This window comes from Quercus suber, unplaced genomic scaffold (genome assembly GCF_002906115.3).
Source record: "Quercus suber isolate HL8 unplaced genomic scaffold, Cork oak 2.0 scaffold_465, whole genome shotgun sequence".
NCBI classification, from domain to species: Eukaryota; Viridiplantae; Streptophyta; class Magnoliopsida; order Fagales; family Fagaceae; genus Quercus; species Quercus suber.
Window position 1 is genome coordinate 223,928 of NW_027069916.1, and position 22,108 is coordinate 246,035.

A 22,108-nucleotide genomic window follows, 5' to 3' on the forward strand; every position below is an offset into this window, starting at 1 on the left:
GAGATATAGATATTAAAGAGGTGGTATATAATAAAATAATAATAAAAATGATTATTTTAATAAATTGATGTGTATAATAGACAAACTGATGTACCAGAATGTCTAATCAAATTACATTCAGGTTATCTGTAATTGTTTATATAACCTTGATCAACTTAATATATATTGGATGTGAGACTCTCAAAGTCATTCAATCTAATCTGATATATGATCTGTCTGGGATATTACAACTTAATTCAAAAATTATTTCTTTTATCTTTGGATTATACGGGATTGCATTAAAGAAACTAGCACCCTACAATGGAGCATAATGCAAATCAAAAGTGTCATTTAAGGACATAAAATTTATTTGATCAAGAGTCTCAGGTTTGTTTGATTGGAGAATGGAGAAGTGAAAAAGTGATAGGATAGAAAATAGGTGAGAGGATGAAAAAGTAAAATGATAGAAAAAATTTAGTTTTTTCTCCTATGTATTTGGTTGGAGGTGTAGAAAAGTAGAAGGGATTAAAAATCCTTTTGTTTGGTTGGGGAGAAAAATAGGAAGATAGAAAATGTAGTTATATAAATTTACTACATAATATATAAGAAATAATTTATTTGTACTAATTAAATAATATAAAAATTAACACACCATACATGTAAATTTATATTATTTTTCTTTATTATTATAGATAATATAATCAATAATATATATATATATATACACACACCATATTGCTGGGTGGAAGCTAAAAATAAAAAATAAACTAGGCAACAAAAAACGTAGAGATCTCTTTTAATTTAAGAGTACATAAGACAGAGATCTTATGAAAGCTACAATGAAAAAACTGGACAACAAAAAACCTCCTTTGTGCTGTAGAAAGAGAGTGATGACAATAATAGGGGAAAAAGAAAAAAGAAAAAAAGAGAGAAGGATCAGAGACATTGCTGCAGAGAAGATACAAACAAAGCAAGGAGAGGCATTAGACGTGCGGTGAAATGACTGGAGCTCGGTGAGAAGCACCAAAAAAATTTTGGGCAATTTTGTCATTGTGCTGGATAGGCATTTTCATGCCAGTTTTCTCTCCAGCAGCATTCACATAAGATCTTCTAAAATCTTCTAAAATATATCTATAGTACAAATTTTACACATTTTATGCAAAAAAAACACCCACATCAGTGGGTGTAAAAATGTGTAAAACCGGTCATATTTTTCCATGAGCTACAGTACCTGTGTAAATATACACGGGTACTGTAGCTCATATATACATTAAAATAATATTATCATTTTACAATATAAAAACATCTTTTTTCTTTTTCGCTCTTTTTTTTTTTTTTTTTCTCTCTCTTCACCATCTGCACAAAACCAATGCCCTCATGCTTCTTCCTCTTCCTTTGAAACACCCACTTCTACAGAAAAAATCAAAAATCAACAACAAAATCAACCACAGACACCACAAAACCAGACACACCCACACACGGACACCTCGACGAAGACAGAGAGAGTGGATCGGCGCTTGTGGCGGATCGGTGTGCTTGGATCGGAGTTTCAAATCGGTGTGCTTGTATCAGAGTGCTTGGATCGGCGTGTTTGAATCGGTGTTCTTCTCACCGTGCTTGGATCAGAGTTTCAGATTGACGCCGTGCTTGGATCGGAGTGTAGCTGTGTAGCTAGATCGGAGTTTAGATCAGTGTTCTTCTCGCTGTGCAGGAGTGTAATTTGTGTGGGTTTCTGCCTTTGTGATGGTTATGTGATGTTCGGCCATGGCCATGGAGCTCTAGCCATGGAGGTTTGGCTTTGTGACGGTGTGTGCGTGTGTGGAGGCAGGGGGTTTGGGATGAGAGAGGGGCAGAGATTTGAGATGAGGGAGATATAGATATTAAAGAGGTGGTATATAATAAAATAATAATAAAAATGATTATTTTAATAAATTGATGTGTATAATAGACAAACTGATGTGAGTACTTTGTAAAAATAAGTGTGTAAAATAGAAAAAGTAGGTTTTAGATGTGTAAATTTATAAAATTTTTGCATGGACTGATGTGGAAGCTCTAATTCGGAAAGATGAGTTTCTGGTAAGCTCGGGAAGAAAATATACGAGCTCCACCAAAAAAATTTTCTTACTTTCTCTGCTTACCAAATAACACTTAATTCTATTTTCTCTCGTTTATTTTCTATCATCCTTATTCAACCTCAAACCAAACATACCTTAAGAACATAAAGTATAGTACATCGTTAGGTTGAATCCAAAATTTCACAAATTCTGGCATGCCTCTCCTCCCCCTTACCAAAGCATTGGTATGAATCACCCATCTGTCTCCTCAACCAAAACTTTGGCCCTATTATAATCCATTATGTCTGTTTTAACTTGTTTGGTTAAATTCTGATCAATTTGGTGATTTAAGTTGGTACGTGAACAAAACGTTAATTTTTGTTTTATTACTAATCTTTTTTTATTAATTTCCTTTTTAAAATATGAAATTTGAGTTTAGTTTGATAGGGTCTAGTTAATGTGTGCCTTTACAGCACACATTAACCATCCATTTTTGGAAAAATTTTTATGAAAAATTGAAAAAGATGTAAAACCAATGAATTATTTTTTCGTTTTTCCATAAAAAATTTCTTAAAATAGATTGCTAATATATGCCCTAAGGACAAGGACACACGTTAGTAAATCCTAATTTGATATTATTGATGTGAAAATTGTAAGCAATTTGAAGTATTGATTTGATTCATCATAAATTTTGTTCTTGATTTGATATTGAAATTTAGCCCTACTAAAAGAAGCTATTATTCATGACAACAATTTTAACGTAAAGGTGATTGATAAGTAGTGGACATAATAACTTTTGCTACCAATTGATTGATGAATGTAAATCTTCTTTCTCATTTTGAGAACCGAGATGGCAAAGTATGGTTGACACAACATTTCACATGTACCAATCATGATAATTGTACAATAACGAACCCTTCCCACGCACTATGGGTTGGTTTAGGAACCATCTGAAATTGAATTTTTTTTGTCAAAAGTATGATAAATAAAGATAAAAATTAGTTGAAATAATATTGATTCCTCATAAATTTTGTTCTTGATTTGATATTGAAATTTAGCCCTACTAAAAGAAGCTGTTATTCATGACAACAATTTTAACGTAAAGGTCATTGATAAGTAGTGGACATAATAACTTTTGCAACTGATTGATTGATGAATGTAAATCTTCTTTCTCATTTTGAGAATCGAGTGGCAAAGTATGGTTGACACAATATTTTACATGTACCAATCATGATAAACTTTCATTGTATAATAACAAACCCTTCCCACGCACTATAGGTTGGTTTAGGAACCATTTGAAATTGAATTTTTTTTTTTTAAAAGTATGGTAAATAAAAATAAAAATTAATTAAAATAGTATAGTAAAACTTATGAATATAAATAATATCTAAAAAATATAAAAAGACTTGTAAATAATAATAAAAATAAATTAAATAATAAAATAAGTTGGCTCTAAATTTTAGTTTCAAATTTAACCTGTCGGTGAGATAGACACGTGAACTACCAATTTAATACTTAAAACCCAAAAAAAGAAGAAGAGAAAAGACAAGAGTCTAAAAATAGTTTCAAGGAAGAAGATCCAAATCAACTGAAAAAGACACTAAAACTGAAACAACAACTCCTTCTTTAACTTGGTTTAGTACTCACTTCCAAAGCAAGATACTGTTTTATAGTCTAGACACTCATCAATATCTCTCAAAACTCAAAAGGCATTGTGGTTTGTGAGTGTGAGTTTGTCTTTCTGTCTCTCTGAAACTCTCTGAATCCCAACAAACCAAAATTCACGAAAATGCCACTCTTCTCCAACACTCACACTCACCGTTCCTCATCTCCTTCTCTCCCAACCTCATACACCTCCAAACCTCTCAAACCTCAAAAACCCAATTCTACCCTTGTCCCCACCAACCTCCCCTTGCCCATTCTCGTCTTTTCACTCCTTTGCTTTATCTTTGGCCTCGTCGGCACTATCCTTGCCGTTTCTGCTCTCCGGCGACCCATACCCGTGCCCGTTTTCCGATGTGGCAGATCCGAAGACACTTTCCGGGCTTTCTACTCGAAAGGTGACAATGGTGGGGGCTTGGTGGAGCGGCCTAAGCAACTTGGGTTCGTTGGTATTCACACCGGGTTTGGATCCTCCGATCGTCGCTTGGCTTTGAGGGAGACTTGGTTTCCTTCTGACCCAGATGGCCTTTTGAGGTATCTCAGCTTTTTGTTTAGCTAATTGTTGTTTTTTGGAAAATGGGTTGTGATCAGATTTTGCGTTGGCATTGCAAATGGAAATCAGTGGTGGGTTTTGCTTGCATGTGATTGCTTGTTCTTTGTTGATCTGAATTTAATTAAACTACTTTTCAAGTAAGTAAGTTAAAATCGTAATGGGATTGTTCAGTGTCACTCAAATAAGTTTGGAGAGAGAGAAGATTTTACAAAAGTTAAGGTGGCATGGTTTGATTGGTGTTAGTAAAAGTAGTAAAAGGATTCTCTCCGTTTAAAATGGATCTATTTCAATGATCTCATGGTTCAAAATAAATATTACAAATTTAAAAGTGTATTAAGTATTACATATCTAAAGCTGTATTCAATGTCGTCATTTAAAATGTGGCACTCTCTGTACAGTGTACTGTTTGATCCAAGAAATAAAACCTTAACAAATCTTGCCACATCAACTGTTAAGAAAAGGACCAAGAAAAGTTTTGTATTCTTACTCAAGAAGAAAGTGGGATGTTAATAACATGAAATATTGAGAAGCAATTACTAGCTTAAAAAATGTTAGTTTCTTTGTCTTCGGTTACGATTAAATAAATGTACTTGGTTTAGTGGAGTGGATGTTATTGGTTTCTTGTAACCCCCTTCATTGTTTTATCTGCTGAATTCCTGCTACCAGACTCAGAGTATTTATTTTTCGCTTGATCATCATGAAAAAAGAAAAATACTCTATATGTGCTTATTTATTTGTTTGTTTATGGTCTGGGCGAGGATTTTGTGGATATTAGTTGAAATTCATGGCTAGTGCATGGCATGAACCTTCTCTAGTTGTTGAGTTGGTAGCATCATTGGTACCGGTAGGTACATTTTTTATAAACATACCACACTTAACTTTTCTTCATTCATTTTCCTCAACAAGAGAGCTCCCAAAGAAATCCTGGAAATGTGTAAAGTCACTCAAGTAGCCTTATTGTTTTTAATCCTTCTTTCTTGTCAGTGTGGAGTTGGCATTTAAATGTGATGCTCCATTGTGCCTTTCTAAAAGAACACATTTGTGTTAGGTTAAACTTTCTCCATGTTTGCCAGAACTAGTTTTCCTGTCCAAGATATATGCTGTTGAAGTTGTCAATGGAAATGCTTCATTACTGTTGTAAAACATGCGATGCTTGTCTTTTCTATTTTAACTCACTATAAACCCTCTTCCATTCTATTTTCTTGTTTAACTTATCACAACTTTAATAATTTCTGCAATTGCATAGTCACTTCATTTTCATTTTTTATAGGTTGGAACAAGCTACTGGAATAGCTTTTAGGTTTGTAATTGGAAGATCAAAAAATGCAAAAAAGATGGCAGAGCTTCATAAAGAGATGGAGAAGTACAAAGATTTCATGGTTATTGATGTTGAGGAAGACAATTTAAACCTTCCCTACAAATCGTAAGGATTGTGTATATGCACTAATTGTCATGTTGATAATTGGATATTCCTGGAAGCTTATGCAATATTTCCTTTTCCCCTGCCTTGTAGCCTGACATTCTTCAAAGCAGCCTTTGAACTTTTTGAAGCTGATTATTATGTCAAAATTGATGATGTCATTTATTTACGTCCAGGTACATTAAAGTGCCTATAGATCCTTTAATAATGGTCTAATTGCAATGTAATGCTGTTGATGATATACAAACATTCTTATAGAATGCAATGTAATGCTGTTCCCATAATATGTTAGATCGGCTAGCAATTCTTCTAGCTAAGGAGCGAACACATCCACTGACTTACATCGGATGCATGAAGAAAGGACCAGTGATCACTGACCCTAAAATGAAATGGTATGTGGTTTTCCAAATTATTAGTTGACAATTTATTTTTTTGTGATTGCTTATTTACTTTTCTGAAATATATCTCTGTATGCCTAAAATTTATCAATGGAAAACCTCGTACCAATTTTATAATCACACAAATTTCAGGTATGAGAAATCAGGACATCTGATTGGAAATGAATACTTTTTGCATGCTTATGGTCCTATATATGTTCTTTCTGCAGAGGTGGTAGCTTCACTGGCAGCTGCTAGAAATAACAGGTCTGTAAACTTTGCCTCTATGAATTTCTTTGTGTTACTTGTTATTTTCTTTTTGCCAGTGATTGCTGTTTTACATTATTTGCCCAGAAGATGTCTTCATCCATCAGAAAAAAAGTTATCCTTTATAATCTACATATACACATATGTCTGTGTGTATGTGTTATATTTGATAAATAGATTTGTTCTTTACATATGGAGTTAGGCATAATTCTTGAAAATCAAGTAAACCACTTTTCTCTGCCGGATAGATTTTTTAATTACTTGTAGGTCCCATTGTATCTAGTAATTGCTGGCCTTGTTTGTCATGCATCCGTTCTAATTTGTTGGTCCATCAAAATTGATTGTTTGCTTGATTCAAACAATTAGAGGAGTAAAAGATGGTTCATTGATGATCATATTCACAATTCAAAATTTCCAATTTGAACTAATGTACAGCTTTGAAAGCTAAAATTCAGAACAAAGTCTAAACATTTATCTATATGGAAATATTATTGCTGTAATTTCATGACCATGATACCGTATTTAATAAAAGTATGCATGCCCTAAGTATGGGTTATATATATATAAATTAAGAGGGAGGAGGGAAATTTTAAAAGCCACCCTGCAAGAGAGGGGGGGGGGGGGGGGAGGGGGTGGTCCCTTCCTCCGCCAGTGCAGATATGCATGTAACATTTCTATGTTTTGGTTAAGGGGTCATCAAGACAAGCCAAGTTAATAAATCATGATTTGATGCTTACTGTTTAATGTTACAATCTGGCTTTACCAAATCCCACAAAGTTCCTTTATAAAACTGACAGCAAAAATAATACTAGCAAGATTTTTTAGGATGTGTGAAGTTGAACACTGCTTGAACTCTTGTGATTTCCGATGCTCTAGATCTCCTAGATTTACAATTTGTTGTGATTTACAGGTGCACTAACATTTATGTCGTGACATCTAAATTAAAAAGTGAGGGTGATATGTCAGGACAGTATTATTCAACTTTATTGTTATTATACTAACTCATTCTGTCACCTTAAACAAGCATCCTATGCATCTCTTTACGCCATCCTTAGTGTCATCCCTCTCTTATTGAGTACCTTTTTCCCTTCTCTTCTTTTTTTAATTTTGTAGATTTTTTGGTATTGCAAGTAATATTGCTTACTATCTCCGTTAGGAACTTGTTTCTTTTGCATTCCTTCCATATTTAGTTAATTACTTATTAAAAAAAAATTGAACTATAAAATCAGTAGCATCTATATCTTACAGGGGCATGAATTCCTATGCATCTTAATGGTATTCATCCATACTGTGGAATCAAACATTACCATGTCCATTATTTTTTTTTTTTTCTCTTGCCTGTAAGCGATATTTCTTTATTTGTGTAAATTGTGCTTGAGTGATGTCATCTATAGAGATGTATTTAAATTATTCCGACTTCCTACGGTTATCATTCTGCTTACTAGATGCAATTTCTAGTCTTCAGTTTGAGGATGTTTAGCAATGAGGATGTCACAATTGGGTCATAGATGCTTTCTATGAATGTCCATCATGAAGATAACCGGGCAATATGTGACCCTCGATGTACACCTACATCTATTGCAGTATGGGACATCCCAAAATGTTCAAGTAAATCATTTTTCAAACTTATCCTATTGGTTCGTTTCTAATAAATAGTGTACTACACTAATAGCGGATGCCTAATTTCATTTTCCTAGTCTAAAGCTTGCTGATTGATATGTGCTGCTTAAATGTTGACGCATGAAAGTGAAGGTTTGTCTTAAGAGAAGTGAGGCTGATGCAATTATTTAAGTCTAAATAGTTTTGATTTAACCATATGCCTTATAAAATGAGATCAACTTATTACATCTAACCATGTAGGGTTCAAACCTCAGACATTCACTTTTGCACATTGGTAGCTTGCGAAATGCAATGTTTTAACTTTTGTGGTTTTTTACAGTTCTGCATAGATACTGTCATTTTTTTCTTCCCTCACCATCTTGATGATTTTCCTCTTGAATGTTTTCAATTTAATGAACCTAGCACTGAAATCATAAGATATTTTTTTCTGTAGCATGATCTAATATATGAAAACTATTGAAAATATTCAGGTTTATGCAATCCAACTAAGAGGCTGAAGGAGCTTCACAAGATTGGTATGTGCTCCAGAAGTCCAACCTTGCCTCCTGATGTTGATGACAGATAGTGCCTCTCTGGTCTGAGATTATACTCTCTACATTCTGGAAATACATGAATATCAGTTGGGATATTTCTTGATTCCTGGGGGAAAATAGATTTTTAAAGGTACCTACCAGAAGACATGACATCTCCTTTGGCCTTTTGTATCCATCCATTAAGCCTTCTTGTACAAGTGGTGTATTCTTAGTGAGCATTTCTATTGCGCCATCTTCCGTAGATGATTCCACTCTTTACTTCACAGTACCAGTGAATGGGTTAGACATCATCAGTACCACAGAAATATATGAACAGTATTGCAATGTTTTTTTGTGCTGGATTCGAAAATTAATTAGAGGTGTGTACTAAGAGTACAATGTATCTTTGGATCACAACTGTTGTTTGTAGTTTTATGATAGCATCTTATACATGTTGTAAACTCTTGTTTTATACACTGCCAATAATAGCCAACGACATCTCTTTTTATTTCCCTATAAAGTAATCAAAGTATAAAATAGGAAAAACAAAATTGAGATAAGAGTGGGATGTAGGATTTTTATTCACGTCTAGCTGCCAGCAGCTCCAACATTTCCACTGATGGTGGTTTCTTAATCTTCTCTGCCATAGCGGCCGCATTGTAAATCATACCTAACTTATGTTAGCATTTAGCCGTTATTTTTCTACTTATACTTCATTATTATTATTATTTCCTTATTTGTATCTTAAACACACGTCGAATGTATCTGTAGATTCCCTACAACTCCTATTATTGCCTGAATTAGGGAATATCAAATTATCCTTGATTCAAGCGTAATCAGAGCTTCCTAGATCAACTATCATTGTGTATAAATATGAAGTCATCTGTACGTAGCTTAAAAGTTAAAACTCACTAAAAAAATATATAGATTACACAATTTATTTCATTTTCCAACCATTGCTTGACAAAGCTGTTAACTGCCATTGGTTGTCACCGGTCATTGTTATCCAATATCACTTCCAGCCAGGGCTGACCCTTCCACTAGGCTAATTAGGCCATTGCCTAAGGCCCCTCAAGTGGAAGTGAGGTCCCAAAATTTTAAAAAAGAAGGGGTAATAGAAAAAAAAAATAGTTTTAGATGAAACTCCAAAAAATCTTATATATCCTTGTGACCAAAGAACAAAAAATCTGGAATATCCTTGTAAACATTGGTACCCCAAAAAATTCTTTGGTCTAAACAAAATCAGTTATCCCAAAAGAATTCATCCTTAACCTCTAGACAAATCAAAAATCAACTAGATAAAACGCAAATCCGGTCTAAAAAATTACCCACAAAACAATCTCAAATCAAAACAAATCAAAAATCTTAAATTCCTAAAATGTACTCATACATTTTCTCTCTCTCACTCTTGCTCTCTGCCTCTTTCTCAGCTAGCTAGATGATGATAGTTTGCAAAAAATACTGTCTTAAACTTGAATATTTTCTCAAACATGATGTTTATTATGGTATTGATGGTTTAAATTTATTTTCAGAGATAAAAGTTTTAAAAGAAATTTACAAATAAAAGAATATACTCCAATTGACATACAAAATTATGTAAAAATGTTAGATTCATTTTTAAATACATGCATTGCTTATAGAATAGCCATACTTTGCTGTTAGCATAAAAATCACTTCCCTTTGGACTAATAATAGACTAATAGTTATGTACCACAGCGCAATGTGGCAAAATGTTCACTTCATGTGGACTAATGAGCAAAAAATTTCATTTTTAAGCCCAACCAATGTAATGAACACGACAACTATTGATCTTTACAATTTAATACTAAAGAAAAGACTGTACATTAGTTCATGGATCAGTGCATGAGGATTGACTCAGCTAATTAGTCACGTATCTTAAGCCATAAATAAAATCTTCATAAATTGGCACCTCCACCAAAGTGTACAAGGTCCTGTTAAGAAATGAATGTAGTTTATATATATATATATAAAAGAGGAGGGCCATGGCCCAATTTCTAGAGTGAAATTTTATTTGAATGAGGTAATTAAGTTTTGGAACAAGGAGGCCCAAAAAAGGAGGCATTAGTGAATAAATGGGCCTTGGTTTGCATAAAAATTAAAACCCCTAAATATGCTAGGGTAAAACCGTACTTTGACCTGAGCCAGCCAACCGACGGTATATATGGGCTTTTAGGGCTCTCTTTCTCTTATTTGAAAGCTCGCTTTCTGTGTCATTCAACAATTCGACACATCTCTCTCCCTCTCTCTCTCTCGCGCGTGCGCGCTCTCTGGTACGTTTGTCTCTCTCTCTTTCTCGAATTGTTTTTCTTTTTGTTTGGCTTCTTTAAATCAGGGTTTTGATCGACCAATTATTTATTTATTTTATTTTTTGTGTGGATTAGATTTCCGCTTGGTTTGTAGGTTTTGTTTTTTAGGGTTTGGTATTTGGGTTTTGGGGGTTTTCAGGTTTCGAGTGAATGACGGTTGGTTGTTGAATTATAATAAGTATTTTATATTATGTTTCCTTTGTTTGTTATTGTGTATGTATCTCTGTACTGTGTTTGAGATTTGTGTTCAAAACAAACAAACAAACCATGAATGCTTGTGTTGTGTTGTGTGAATCAGAATGAATGAAAATGATGTGTGCTCTTGTGATAAAGAGGGACTTGTAACTGTATGTATGTTTTTGCTGCTGGAATACAAACTTTATTTAACCCCTCTCCCTTTTGGAGAGGGACTTGTAACTGTATGTATGTTTTTGCTGCTGGAATACAAACTTTATTTAACCCCTCTCCCTTTTGGGTTTCGAAGTTAGGAATCATGGCAGGTGTGCAGTATGAGGACGGGTTCGTAACGTTTCCATTCTACGACCAAGACTTTCCTGATATGCCAAGGGAACCAGTGAATCTACCTACCAAAAAATTTACTGACTTTGGCTACCCTGACATAAATATTGGAGTTTGCGCTCCACCACCATGGACCCTCGCCTCGGAGGTATATATGTACTGCTGTGCTACTACATTGTGCGTTGTGAGTGTAGTGTATGTCTTTTTATTTTTTTATGAGGAAATAATTTTCTTTTTCCTCAGCTTTCTGAGCAGAAAAGAAATTTATTTACCTCCAATGCACAGTTGATGTTAGATCATTACAACAAAATTAAGGTTTATTTCTTCTTCTTCTTCTTCTTCTTAATATCCATCATCTATATGTGCTTTATTTATATCTCTTCTTAATTCTTTGATTTTGTAAAGTTGTTGTAGGATACAAATTTTGAATTTGTGAGACTTGTGAGGGTGCAGACATACCTCGGCAGAGGAGATGATCATTATATTCAATTCGAGGCCAAGCCCAGCGGTGCTGCTGACCGCACTCTGAAAACATTTGAAGCTGCAATATACGAGGAGTTTTCTCCCACTCCTCAAGTTTTTCCCGTTACTTGTGGACTAGTTGTCCCCAATTATCGACGCAATTAGTAGTTGTATCCTACTCCACTTCTCTCTAAATGAATTCAAGATTAGCTTAATCTTTGTGCTTGGGTCTTTTGGATCTTATTTTATTGTTGTGACGGTCTGTTTTCTGGTTTTATTCCAGCATAATATAACATTGCAAATTTTAATACAATCAAAATTATTTGTGTCTCTATCTTTCGCATGTATTCAATTGGCTGTTTATCTGATTGTTTGATTCATTTGACTCGAGCTTATCTAATTTTTTGGAAAGTGGTATTCAATGTGTTGTTTGTTTGTCACTACCTCTATGTCAGGTTGGTTAAGGGGGAGTTCATGGCTTTCTCCCATAACTTACGGAGATATAAACTCTCTTTGAATGAAATTTGTAGGCTATATTTGCATGCTTTACTCAATTGCACCTGCCTTGCCTTAAGCTACCTACCATAATTGTAAAGGACTGCATGATCAACTAGATTTATTCCTGGTTGAATTGTTGTTTTTACTAGATCTATTAGTCACTGGAGTTCCATTTAAAACCCAAAATTATGGACAGATGGATATCAAAGAAGGTGATGCATCAGATTTAGGAGCTAGATTTAGGAAAATATTCATTCCTTGATGACAATTGAAAACATTTTGTGCATCAGTAAAAACTAGAAGGTAAGTTTGTGAGTTCTTAAGAAGCGTGGCAACAATTGCTTTTGAGAAACTCTTTCCTGGCTGAGTATCCTTCACAAAGGTGGTGTTGCATCATAAAAATACATCAGTGCCCTGATAATAGAGCTCAGAAGTGTAGGAAAATTAGATAGTGATGCCCCAAAACCTAAACCAACAACAGAGAAAAAGAGGTCGGCAACGATGAGAAATTGAACGAGAATGGAGAGGAGGAGTACCGATAATCTGGTGGCAAAACGGCGACGTAAAAGGGAGCTCCGAACAAACGGAGAGAACAGCAACACGTGGTTTCTGATGAAAGAATGATTTGCTCACTTTGCCTTGCTAGTTGCTGCCTCTGGCTCTGGCTCTGGCTCTGGCTCTGGCTATAGGCTATTTCCAATCATTCATTGTTTTAGCTACGTGTCACTACAGGATTGGCTGACTTATGAACCCAGTGGAATGAATGAATCAAGCCCAGAAGGTGTAGAAGCATTGAAATCTCCGCTGAATGGACTTTTGAGTCATTCGGCCATTTCCGCTCACTTTAAAAGGCCTAATTTTGGGCTTGACAAAATTTTCAAGAGTAAAGCCCATAATAGTGAAAATGGATGATGTTTAGAATTTTCCTTATTATGCGGTAGGAAAAAAAATCCTATTCAGAATCAGCAGCAAGGAAAATTGAAACTTCTCTAATTAAGCATTTCTTTTCTACCCCCAAAAAAAAAAAAAAAAACCTATGATGAACGGAGTTGATGATTTTAAAGTAGAATAACAAGATCCACAAGGAGGGTAGGTTAGGAAAGGAGAGAATATAAGCAATATGTGTATTAGTGTATGATACTTAATAGTTTGTGGTGAGACACTTGGGTTATTGTTGTTTGAGGGATGAGATGGTTTTGAGAGTAGAATGGTAAATTGTGGATCTAGTGAGTGTCTTCTTAGTTTTTTGGTGTGTGTGTTTCTTCCCATTTTATAAGGATTAGCTTGATTTTGTTGAAAGTTGCCATGATTTTATCATCGAGAAGTCAATATCTTGTTTTTGCATTAGGGAAATGAAAATGCACAATCTTCAAGGGCTAGTTGCATCCTTAGTTTTGGAGAGGGAAAAGTTTCGGGTGCATTGAATGAAAATACGATGTTAACACATGACCAATTTTAGATATATATTCGCATTGTGTGGTGTCCAGTGAACTAGAGCATTGAATGCAAGCCAAAACCATTTTTAAAAATAAATTTTGGTTGAGCAATTTCTTTTTATTGAAAGGCAATAGAGATTGGGCATCCCACTAAATTAGCTGGCTTTTCTATAAATTTGGTGAATCAAGGCAACCTAGGGTAGTTATGCATTTTCTTCTAAAAAAGGGGTTAATATGCATTTGCTAAAAAAGTGAGTAAATTCAGCAACAATGGACCTTGGGCATTAATGCATGCACTCGTGGTCCATATCCACTATCCATACAGACCACCCCTCCTTTAGTTAGGCTTGGAATTTTCCTTGGGCTTAGGCCTAGTCCAATGGAAACACATTGATTTTATGGGTTCCTTATTCAGCAAAGCAACTGCCCAATTAGTAGGCCTATTTCTTCTTGGGCCATATCGGATTGACAAGCCTATTGCATTTTCGTCTATTTGCTAGCTTTAGGGTTAAATTCTAGCCTAGGTAGTTAAACCTCAACAATGTATATTAGCATATCAACCCAAAAAAAAAAAAAAAAAAGAGAAGTCAATATCTTGTTTTTGCATTAGGGAAATGAAAATGCACAATCTTCAAGGGCTAGTTGCATCCTTAGTTTTGGAGAGGGAAAAGTTTCGGGTGCATTGAATGAAAATACGATGTTAACACATGACCAATTTTAGACATATATTCGCATTGTGTGGTGTCCAGTGAACTAGAGCATTGAATGCAAGCCAAACCATTTTTAAAAATAAATTTTGGTTGAGCAATTTCTTTTTATTGAAAGGCAATAGAGATTGGGCATCCCACTAAATTAGCTGGCTTTTCTATAAATTTGGTGAATCAAGGCAACCTAGGGTAGTTATGCATTTTCTTCTAAAAAAGGGGTTAATATGCATTTGCTAAAAAAGTGAGTAAATTTAGCAACAGTGGACCTTGGGCATTAATGCATGCACTCGTGGTCCGTATCCACTATCCATACAGACCACCCCTCCTTTAGTTAGGCTTGGAATTTTCCTTGGGCTTAGGCCTAGTCCAATGGAAACACATTGATTTTATGGGTTCCTTATTCAGCAAAGCAACTGCCCAATTAGTAGGCCTATTTCTTCTTGGGCCATATCGGATTGACAAGCCTATTGCATTTTCGTCTATTTGCTGGCTTTAGGGTTAAATTCAAGCCTAGGTAGTTAAACCTCAACAATGTATATTAGCATATCAACCAAAAAAAAAAAAAAGGTATATTAGAAAGGAAGAAAAAGCACATAATGGAACACTGCTTTGAAAATTAACCAAAATGACCATTGCGCTTATTTTATTTATATTGACATAGGTCCAAAACAGCATAACAAGATTGCCTTCTGTTTTATTGGTATAACAAGTAAAGTTTTTATTTCTGTTAACGTGATGTGATCTTAAGAACAATGATCAAAATACAGTAAGGTTATAAACTTGTGTATAGTATAGGTTACTACATTTCAAGTTTTGGTCTTTCAAGTTGTGCATTGTGCTTCATTTATGCACTAAATCCGTTCTCCAGAGAGCTATAATGCCCAGAAGGAACGCTAACACAAACTTGAGTTGATGCTGCATCCATTTGATCCCTCTTAATCCTAGCATTACAGATGTTTGCAAAGGAGCGCATGTGTTTCATCCCATATTGGGATAGTGATCCACAATGTGTTTCAAAAGTCCTCACCTACACAGATATGATTGATCAGAACACACTATTATAGATCAGCTGAAGATTATTGACTATTATTAATTTAAGTTAAAATCCTCTAACTTGGTATATACCTAGATTTTTTTTTTCCTTTGAAGTAATTGAAAATTTTAAAATTACAATTTACCTTCTTGTAGTTTGGTCCTATTACAATTTATAATTAGTTCATAGAATTTCAGTTTTTACATTCAACCTCTTAAGATCTGGACTAAAATGAAAGCACTAGGCTCATCATCAAACCTCTAAAATTTCATTTCAAACCAAACTTTGGAGGTCAAAATGTAACAATTGAAAGAATTTGTGGGACTAAATTGTTATTGGGTCAAACCATAGAGGAGTAATTTATTTGTCCGAAAAATGCAAAATATATTAATTTGACTAGAACCATAATAATTTCATTTTAATTCAGAACTAATCGTGACCATGCCAAGCCACAAATTTACCCCTTCAAAAAATGTTTTATTTTTTTTAAAGTAATCTTGGTGTAGCCGAAGACCTGCAATATTGCTGCATGGTAGTCACTCACATGTCTGACTTTTTTAATAGGAATTCAAGCTTAGAGTTGGTAACGTTACCATTGCCTTAAGGCAGTCCCAGTCATCCACAAGTGGTTGCCCAGTAGGTTGAACAGTGTTGAGCATCTCATCACTTTTCACGATTCCAAATAGAAGCTCCCCAGTAAGTCTCACACTGCTATCTACATGCATTCTATATGACATTGCTTCAACAAACTGCTTCCGAGCTTCAACTTTCCTTGGAGAGCCTTTGGGAGCCTTTTCGAACTGTATGAGAAAATTTAGAAAGAAAAGTTTGAGCATGGGTATTTCACATCAATAAAGAAAAGCCTATATCTAGTGGCCTATGTTCCTTTCAATCAAGAGCTCCTTGTATATTGTTGTGAGGGAGTAATGTTACGGTTCCAATAATTTGAAACTCAATGTAGTAAAATTTGTAATATTTTTAGCATCATTTTTGTTTTTTGGTATTGTGTGTAAGACATATGTACTAAAATTTTTAGTATCCTTAACATTATTCAAGAAAAATTCAATGAGAAATTAAAAGAGTTGGAGAATAAACCTTATCCCAAAAATGGACGAGATCAGCATCTCGTTGGTTGATAGTTTGTGAAGGTGACCACAAGTAGTCTTTAGATTGATCCACAAAAGTGTCGGTACTATTTGCACCAATATAAAAAGAGAGATTGGCTTGGCTAAGACCTATATCACCATATTGCATGACATGAGAGCTACGATCTAAGTTGTTATTTATGTCCTCACTTTAATCTGTGAATGCCAGCATATTGAAATCATAAAATGCTATCAGCAATTAATATGAGCACAAACAATATCTGAACACTTTTGATATGATAGACAACTAAAATGTACCAATTAATCTTTTGTATTTGAATTGATCAATTTCATGGTTCAGATTAACAAGATTTATCCTTTATTCATATTTTATCCTTATATTTGTATCCATTTTTGACATGAAGGAAGTTTGCAAGATATGAAAAATAATTTATCGTGATTTTGACTTGTTCTTTCTACAAGATGAGAGATAAAATCCATTTGATTTAATCATGCAGATGGGTCATAAACTCACATTACTCTTCATTCTATTATTAAGCGAAGAGGAAGTGTCACTTGAACTAGAATTTATTGACCTTAGAATTTCAATAACAATATATTGCAGTTGGTTCTTACCAATTTGTACTGTTGTTCCAAAGTTTCTGTTCGCGGATTGTGTATGCCACTGCTTACAAACTCAAATTGTTAGAACTCGCACATACAAGTATATAGAAATTAAACACTATCAAGGTGTACACCTCATTCAAGAGCAAAAAAACAAAACAGTGTATACAAATAATTTTTGTTCTGCCTAATAAAACACCTAAACAGAAGTGATCAAATTAAGATAATCAACCCAAAGTGAACCTGATATTTGCAAGCTGATTTTTTTTTTTTTGGTCTCATATGACTAACATGATTGATACAAATTAATGCATATATTGTGCATACCTGTCTTCCATCCAAGCCATAGTATACAAGTCACCCAAACATGTGTGATATTCTTTGGGGGGAGGATTTTGAGGATCTCTAGGGCAATAAGTTGCCCAACCAAGCTCTAGCGCGCTCAAGGGCCGTGGGGCTATGCTGTTTGTAACGAAGCGAGAGCCAAAGGCCTGGGTCAGCCGTTTATATGAATCTATGAAATTCGTCTTTAAGCCATTGAACCACCTTATTGCCACTGAACCTAAGCTGGAAGGGAAAACCTTGCACATCAACGCCTCGTTCTTAGAATGGACAGTCATTCTTTGGTTAAACTGGCTCACATACTTCACGGAGTCTGTTTTGCCATTATAAATGGAGAAGGTTGGCTGCTAGAACCGCCGAGGAAGGGTGGCCCCTTCTATGTGGCACGTGAAAGGCAACTTGGATAGCTGATCCAGTGCCCTGCTCATGGCATCATATCCTAAGCCTTTAGGAGATGGGCTTTTACGTTTGCGCTCCCGGTAGTGCTCTTCTTCATGGGAGAAGGTTTCGCTTGGGGGGGTTCTCGATTTTTGCCTGTAGTCATCATCGCTTTCATTGTTAGAGGGCAGGTCGGGGCTAGGCTGAGGTCGCCTTCGTTGTGCATGGCGCAGCCTCTTCTTCAAATCGTCTATCTCTCGCTGCATGGCTTGTTCATCATTCTGCTCCTGGGTCGCGTGGCTCCTAACCTCTTTTGGTTGTATAGCCCGATTGTTGTTTTGTCCGTGGGGCACATGACTGTCCCCACGTGAGTAGCTTTTGCTGGTTTGAGTGGTATGCACACTTCCCTCTCAAAATCTTCCATTCTTTTCATTTCGATTGCGCTCGGGGTTGGCGAAGTTACCCTGATACTGGGACTTGACCGGTTTGGGCTGATGGGAGCCTACTTGAGGAGGGCCTGATCCTGCCATGCTTGGTCGTTGCCCTTACTAACACACAAGTTCTTCCCACAGACGCCCTATGCAATGAATTTGTAGAGAGTGGATTCAAGAGCTAGGCCCTAGCAAGCGGACAACGCCCTATGCAGTGTTTTCCACCACCGAACGCCGGCGAACTGAAACCGTCCTCAAGAATCTATCCTCGGCCTAGTCCGAGGAGCTTTCTAGTCGTCCCTCTTCCATAGGGATCCCCCTCTCAATCTATTTCTCCTCCTTTATATAGTCCTTCTCCAACGATCCATTTCCTCCACTTGCTGATCATCCATGCCTTCCCCTGACAACCTGTCCCATCAGCCACCTTACCAGAACTCCCAGCGAGTTGCAGCAACTAAGGAAACATTGCTCAGGGGTCATTTCCCATTAATGCTGCCTGAACATCAGTTGTGCGCATTTAATATGGAGGTGACAATTCAATCTTGGCTTTGCTCCTCGGCCTCCTACGGTCTTTGCTGGCCGAGGCCAGAGTCATCCTCGGCAAGGCTCCTGGGCAATTTAGGATTTCACGCTTCATCCCCGGGCATTTCCTCCTCCTCGGTATGGGCCTTGGGTCGGGTACAAAGTGGGCCGGGGTTGCCAAATTCTCAGGTCCCACACAAACTATTCACAGAAACCAAATACATTTGAAATTAAAATATAAAACAAGCACATGCAAGAAACACCAAATCTTAACAACTAAATCTAAATCCCCAAACCCGCAGGTTAAAAAAAGAGAATTTAAATCCCCAAACCCACTAACCAAATAAAGAAAAAATGGATGAAGAACATCAAAAATCACTGCTGTAATCGCCGTGGTTGTGGTCCCTGGCTTTAGCTATCATTAAACTCGGTGCAAAGCAAATAAAGGGAGCAATATTGAACCAAACTGGGTGAGATCGGAGAGGCTTTGTGGTAAGAATCTTAGATTTTTGTCTTCGTCTTCTTCGGCAAAAAGAGTGAGATTGAGAGGCTGAGAGCATAAGAGAGGGGCGGCTGACATTTGGTGGCCGACGGCGTGAGACATGAGAGGAGAGTGAGTGAGAGTGGGAGGGGCGGCTAGGGTAGGGCTGAGTGAAATGAGAGAATGATTAAGTTAGGGTTTATAAGTTTATATATATACTAGGGTTTTTTTGGTAATTTTCTTTTTAAGCGGGTCGGGCCGGGTCCGGGTTCGGGCCGGATTTTTGTAAAAACCTAGACCCATTTCGGGTTTATTTTTTAAACTCATACTTGATCCTAGTTTTAATCGGGCCGAGTAAAATCCAACCCATTAGGATCAGGCCAGACCAAGTATCTGCGGGTCGGGTAAAAATTACCATTCCTAGTAAAAATATAGAGAATGGCATGAGATTAGGCAAAAAGAAACAAAAATGAACCAAATTAAACTGGAAATTTGAGAGAGAGAGAAAGATGCATGTTACCTGTCTTGTGTTAGCCAAAAATACCAAAAATGGAACTAAATCCCCCTTTCTTTATTATTTGTTTCTCTATTCCTCTTTCCAGGGGCGGAGTTACGTTGTCCCTTGATTTCTTCTACCGTTAGGCTATGAGTCTGATAGTAAAAAATAAGTAAAAGGCTATGGCTCCCTTGAAAATAATGACTAGCCCCCCCAATTCTTTCTAGGATCTCTACTTATTAGTCCAATAGGTAACTCAAAGTCCTCAAATAAAATACTAGTTAGCTCTCCCAATTGTCCAAATGATTTGTTGTCAATCTAAATATCCAATAGACAATAATCCAAATATCTTTTACCACTCATTTTCAAACAAAAATTTACTTTTTTTTTTTTCCATCATTCTCAATCTCAAGAAGCCACCTACGGGATTCTCAAAGAAAATAGAATTATCACTGCTACTTTTTCTCTTGATACAAGCCCACACTGCCCCATGTTTCTTTCCTCTCATTATTGATGGCTCTAAACACATTAACTCTCTTCTCAACAAGGGTAGAAATCAAATAAACTCCTTTCATCTAAAAAAAAAAAAAATCCATAATTGCTTTCAATTCCAGCTTCTTCTTGTGTCTCAGTATTTCAAGTTTGTTTGTTTCTTCAACATCATATGGGCATTTAGATTTATGTTTTTTTTATATATATGATAATGGTCATTTAGTTTTATGAATATGCTTTGTTTATTAAGTTGTTCAATTTGTTGTATTGCTATATGATAATATATTATATCTCTTTCCATATCATCATTTTTTTTAAAAAAATTTGAAATTAGGAGCTGAATAATTCATTAAAAAATAAGAAAATTTTCAATATTATGGATAATGATGGGTTGATGGTGCTTAAAATAATAGTATGCAAATTTTTGTATGTGTGTATGGTAAAATAAATTGCCTTTTGTACTTCCATTAATATTTAAGAGTATGACAATATATCAAAGTTGATAATTTTATATTTATAAATTTATGAATTATGATTTTTCTATCAATATTGCAACTTGGCCCCCCCAAGTACGAATTTCTGGCTACGCCCCTGCCTCTTTCAATCTCTTCTAACATTTGTTTCTTTGTAACTGTATCAAAAGATTTTTAGAAAGAGTAGCCTCGTCTATTTTTTTTTTAGAAAGAGAGCGCGAGAGAGAGAGAGAGATGTGTCGAATTGTTGAATAAGAGAGAAAGCGAGCGTTCGAACGAGAGAAACTGAGAAAAAACCTCTAAAAGCTTAATCGGTTGGCTAGCTTATGGCAAAGTACAGTTTTACCCTAGCATATTTAGGGTTTTTACTTTTTATGCAAACCAAGGCCCATTTATTCACTTATGCTTCCTTTTTTGGGCCTCCTTGTTCCAAAACTTAATTACCTCATTCAAATAAAATTTCACTCTAGTAATTGGGCCATGGCCCTCCTTCTCTATATATATAACAAAAACTACATTCATTCCTTAACAGGTGGCCACCTTCGTAGAGGTGCCAATTTTTGAAAACGCAGACGCTATCCAAACGAGGCTGTAATAAAACATATAATGTATTTTGCATTCAACAACAACAATAAATATATATATATATATATATATATATGAAAAACGTAATTTAATAAAAATATTTAAATTAAATAATTATAATATTTTTTTATATAAATGGAGAAGATGTTATTAAAATTATTATTTTTTAAATATACCATAATCGGTTGAATAATTTGAAAATATCCAAAAATATTATTTTTTAAAACTGTACACCCCCATTCTATGGAACACATGTAACATTTTATATTAAGTTTAAAATATTATGTAAGTTTAGAATTGTAACATTGTTTTTTCTTTCCAAATATAAGTATAATGACTATAGTATTGAAACTAAGGTAATCTTTTGTATATTTATTAGTTTTATTGCTTTTTTAGAGCCACATCTCTAATTTTGAATGCCTATTTTGTTTTTGTTTTTTAGACCAAAACTAAAGAGTTTGGCTCAAATAGAATAAAGTTTCATACTTTTCAACCCAAAAATTATGGAAGAAAATGAATTTTTGAGCCTAAAATTGAAAGGAAACCTACAAAAAGAATTATTTTAAGACCCAATTAGTAAAAAATGGACAAAATGGACCAAAGTAGACCAAATTGGACCGAAGTTGATCAAAATGAGCCAAATATACTGATTGGACTAAAGAGGACTTGGGCCTAAGTTGACTGAAATGGACTGAAACACTACACTAATGTGGCTCAAAAAGAGCGTAACAACAATAACCACTATGTTTTAGCTTTTAAATATTATATAGATA

General features: G+C 35.2%; 3 protein-coding genes across 13 annotated transcripts; 2 read left to right on the plus strand and 1 right to left on the minus strand.

The window, feature by feature from the left end:
- Window positions 1-3,607: 3,607 nt before the first annotated feature.
- LOC112000512 (probable beta-1,3-galactosyltransferase 12) lies at window positions 3,608-8,956 on the plus strand. Of its 6 annotated transcripts, XR_010624630.1 has the most exons (7): window positions 3,611-4,229; window positions 5,519-5,671; window positions 5,762-5,844; window positions 5,961-6,060; window positions 6,199-6,312; window positions 7,778-7,920; window positions 8,403-8,956. XR_010624630.1 is itself a non-coding variant. In XM_065762598.1 (6 exons), coding segments are annotated over exons 1-5 (744 nt in total). In that variant the 5' UTR covers window positions 3,608-3,822; the 3' UTR covers window positions 6,277-6,312; window positions 8,403-8,956. The 6 variants fall into 6 exon arrangements, 5 of the variants coding, with proteins under 5 accessions (XP_065618670.1, XP_023888421.1, XP_023888420.1 ...); XM_065762598.1 differs by lacking the exon at window positions 7,778-7,920 and having other exon boundaries at window positions 3,608-4,229; window positions 6,276-6,312; XM_024032653.2 differs by lacking the exon at window positions 8,403-8,956 and having other exon boundaries at window positions 3,608-4,229; window positions 6,276-6,312; window positions 7,771-7,920.
- Window positions 8,957-10,651: 1,695 nt separating this feature from the next.
- On the plus strand, window positions 10,652-12,084 carry LOC112029468 (uncharacterized). 6 transcript variants are annotated; one of them, XR_010624631.1, is made up of 4 exons: window positions 10,652-10,735; window positions 11,256-11,438; window positions 11,534-11,605; window positions 11,696-12,084. XR_010624631.1 is itself a non-coding variant. In XM_065762604.1 (4 exons), exons 2-4 carry the CDS (start codon window positions 11,265-11,267, stop codon window positions 11,915-11,917), a joined length of 459 nt encoding a protein of 152 aa, XP_065618676.1. In that variant the 5' UTR covers window positions 10,652-10,735; window positions 11,260-11,264; the 3' UTR covers window positions 11,918-12,084. The 6 variants fall into 6 exon arrangements, 2 of the variants coding, with proteins under 2 accessions (XP_065618676.1, XP_065618675.1); XM_065762604.1 differs by having other exon boundaries at window positions 11,260-11,438; window positions 11,705-12,084; XM_065762603.1 differs by having other exon boundaries at window positions 10,658-10,735; window positions 11,705-12,084.
- A 3,153-nt stretch (window positions 12,085-15,237) lies between these two features.
- On the minus strand, window positions 15,238-17,755 carry LOC112000503 (vacuolar-processing enzyme). The gene is made up of 5 exons (XM_024032643.1): window positions 17,463-17,755; window positions 17,125-17,196; window positions 16,522-16,720; window positions 16,020-16,226; window positions 15,238-15,420 (listed from the first exon to the last, which is right to left on the minus strand). Exons 1-5 carry the CDS (start codon window positions 17,753-17,755, stop codon window positions 15,238-15,240), a joined length of 954 nt encoding a protein of 317 aa, XP_023888411.1.
- Window positions 17,756-22,108: the final 4,353 nt, after the last annotated feature.

What these genes read in the sequence shown, in the direction of transcription:
- LOC112000503 (XM_024032643.1), bottom strand. Translation starts at nt 17,755, where the DNA reads ATGACTGTCCATTCTAAGAACGAGGCGTTGATGTGCAAGGTTTTCCCT. An exon ending in TCGTCCATTTTTGGGATAAG is followed by an intron (nt 16,227 to 16,521) that starts GTTTATTCTCCA and finishes TTTCTCATACAG; the next exon opens with TTCGAAAAGGCTCCCAAAGG. An exon ending in GGGACTGCCTTAAGGCAATG is followed by an intron (nt 15,421 to 16,019) that starts GTAACGTTACCA and finishes ATATCTGTGTAG; the next exon opens with GTGAGGACTTTTGAAACACA.
- LOC112000512 (XM_065762596.1), top strand. Translation starts at nt 3,823, where the DNA reads ATGCCACTCTTCTCCAACACTCACACTCACCGTTCCTCATCTCCTTCT. An exon ending in TTAAACCTTCCCTACAAATC is followed by an intron (nt 5,672 to 5,761) that starts GTAAGGATTGTG and finishes CCTGCCTTGTAG; the next exon opens with CCTGACATTCTTCAAAGCAG. An exon ending in GCAGCTGCTAGAAATAACAG is followed by an intron (nt 6,313 to 7,770) that starts GTCTGTAAACTT and finishes TGCAATTTCTAG; the next exon opens with TCTTCAGTTTGAGGATGTTT.
- LOC112029468 (XM_065762604.1), top strand. Translation starts at nt 11,265, where the DNA reads ATGGCAGGTGTGCAGTATGAGGACGGGTTCGTAACGTTTCCATTCTAC. An exon ending in CATGGACCCTCGCCTCGGAG is followed by an intron (nt 11,439 to 11,533) that starts GTATATATGTAC and finishes CTTTTTCCTCAG; the next exon opens with CTTTCTGAGCAGAAAAGAAA. An exon ending in ATCATTACAACAAAATTAAG is followed by an intron (nt 11,606 to 11,704) that starts GTTTATTTCTTC and finishes AAGTTGTTGTAG; the next exon opens with GATACAAATTTTGAATTTGT.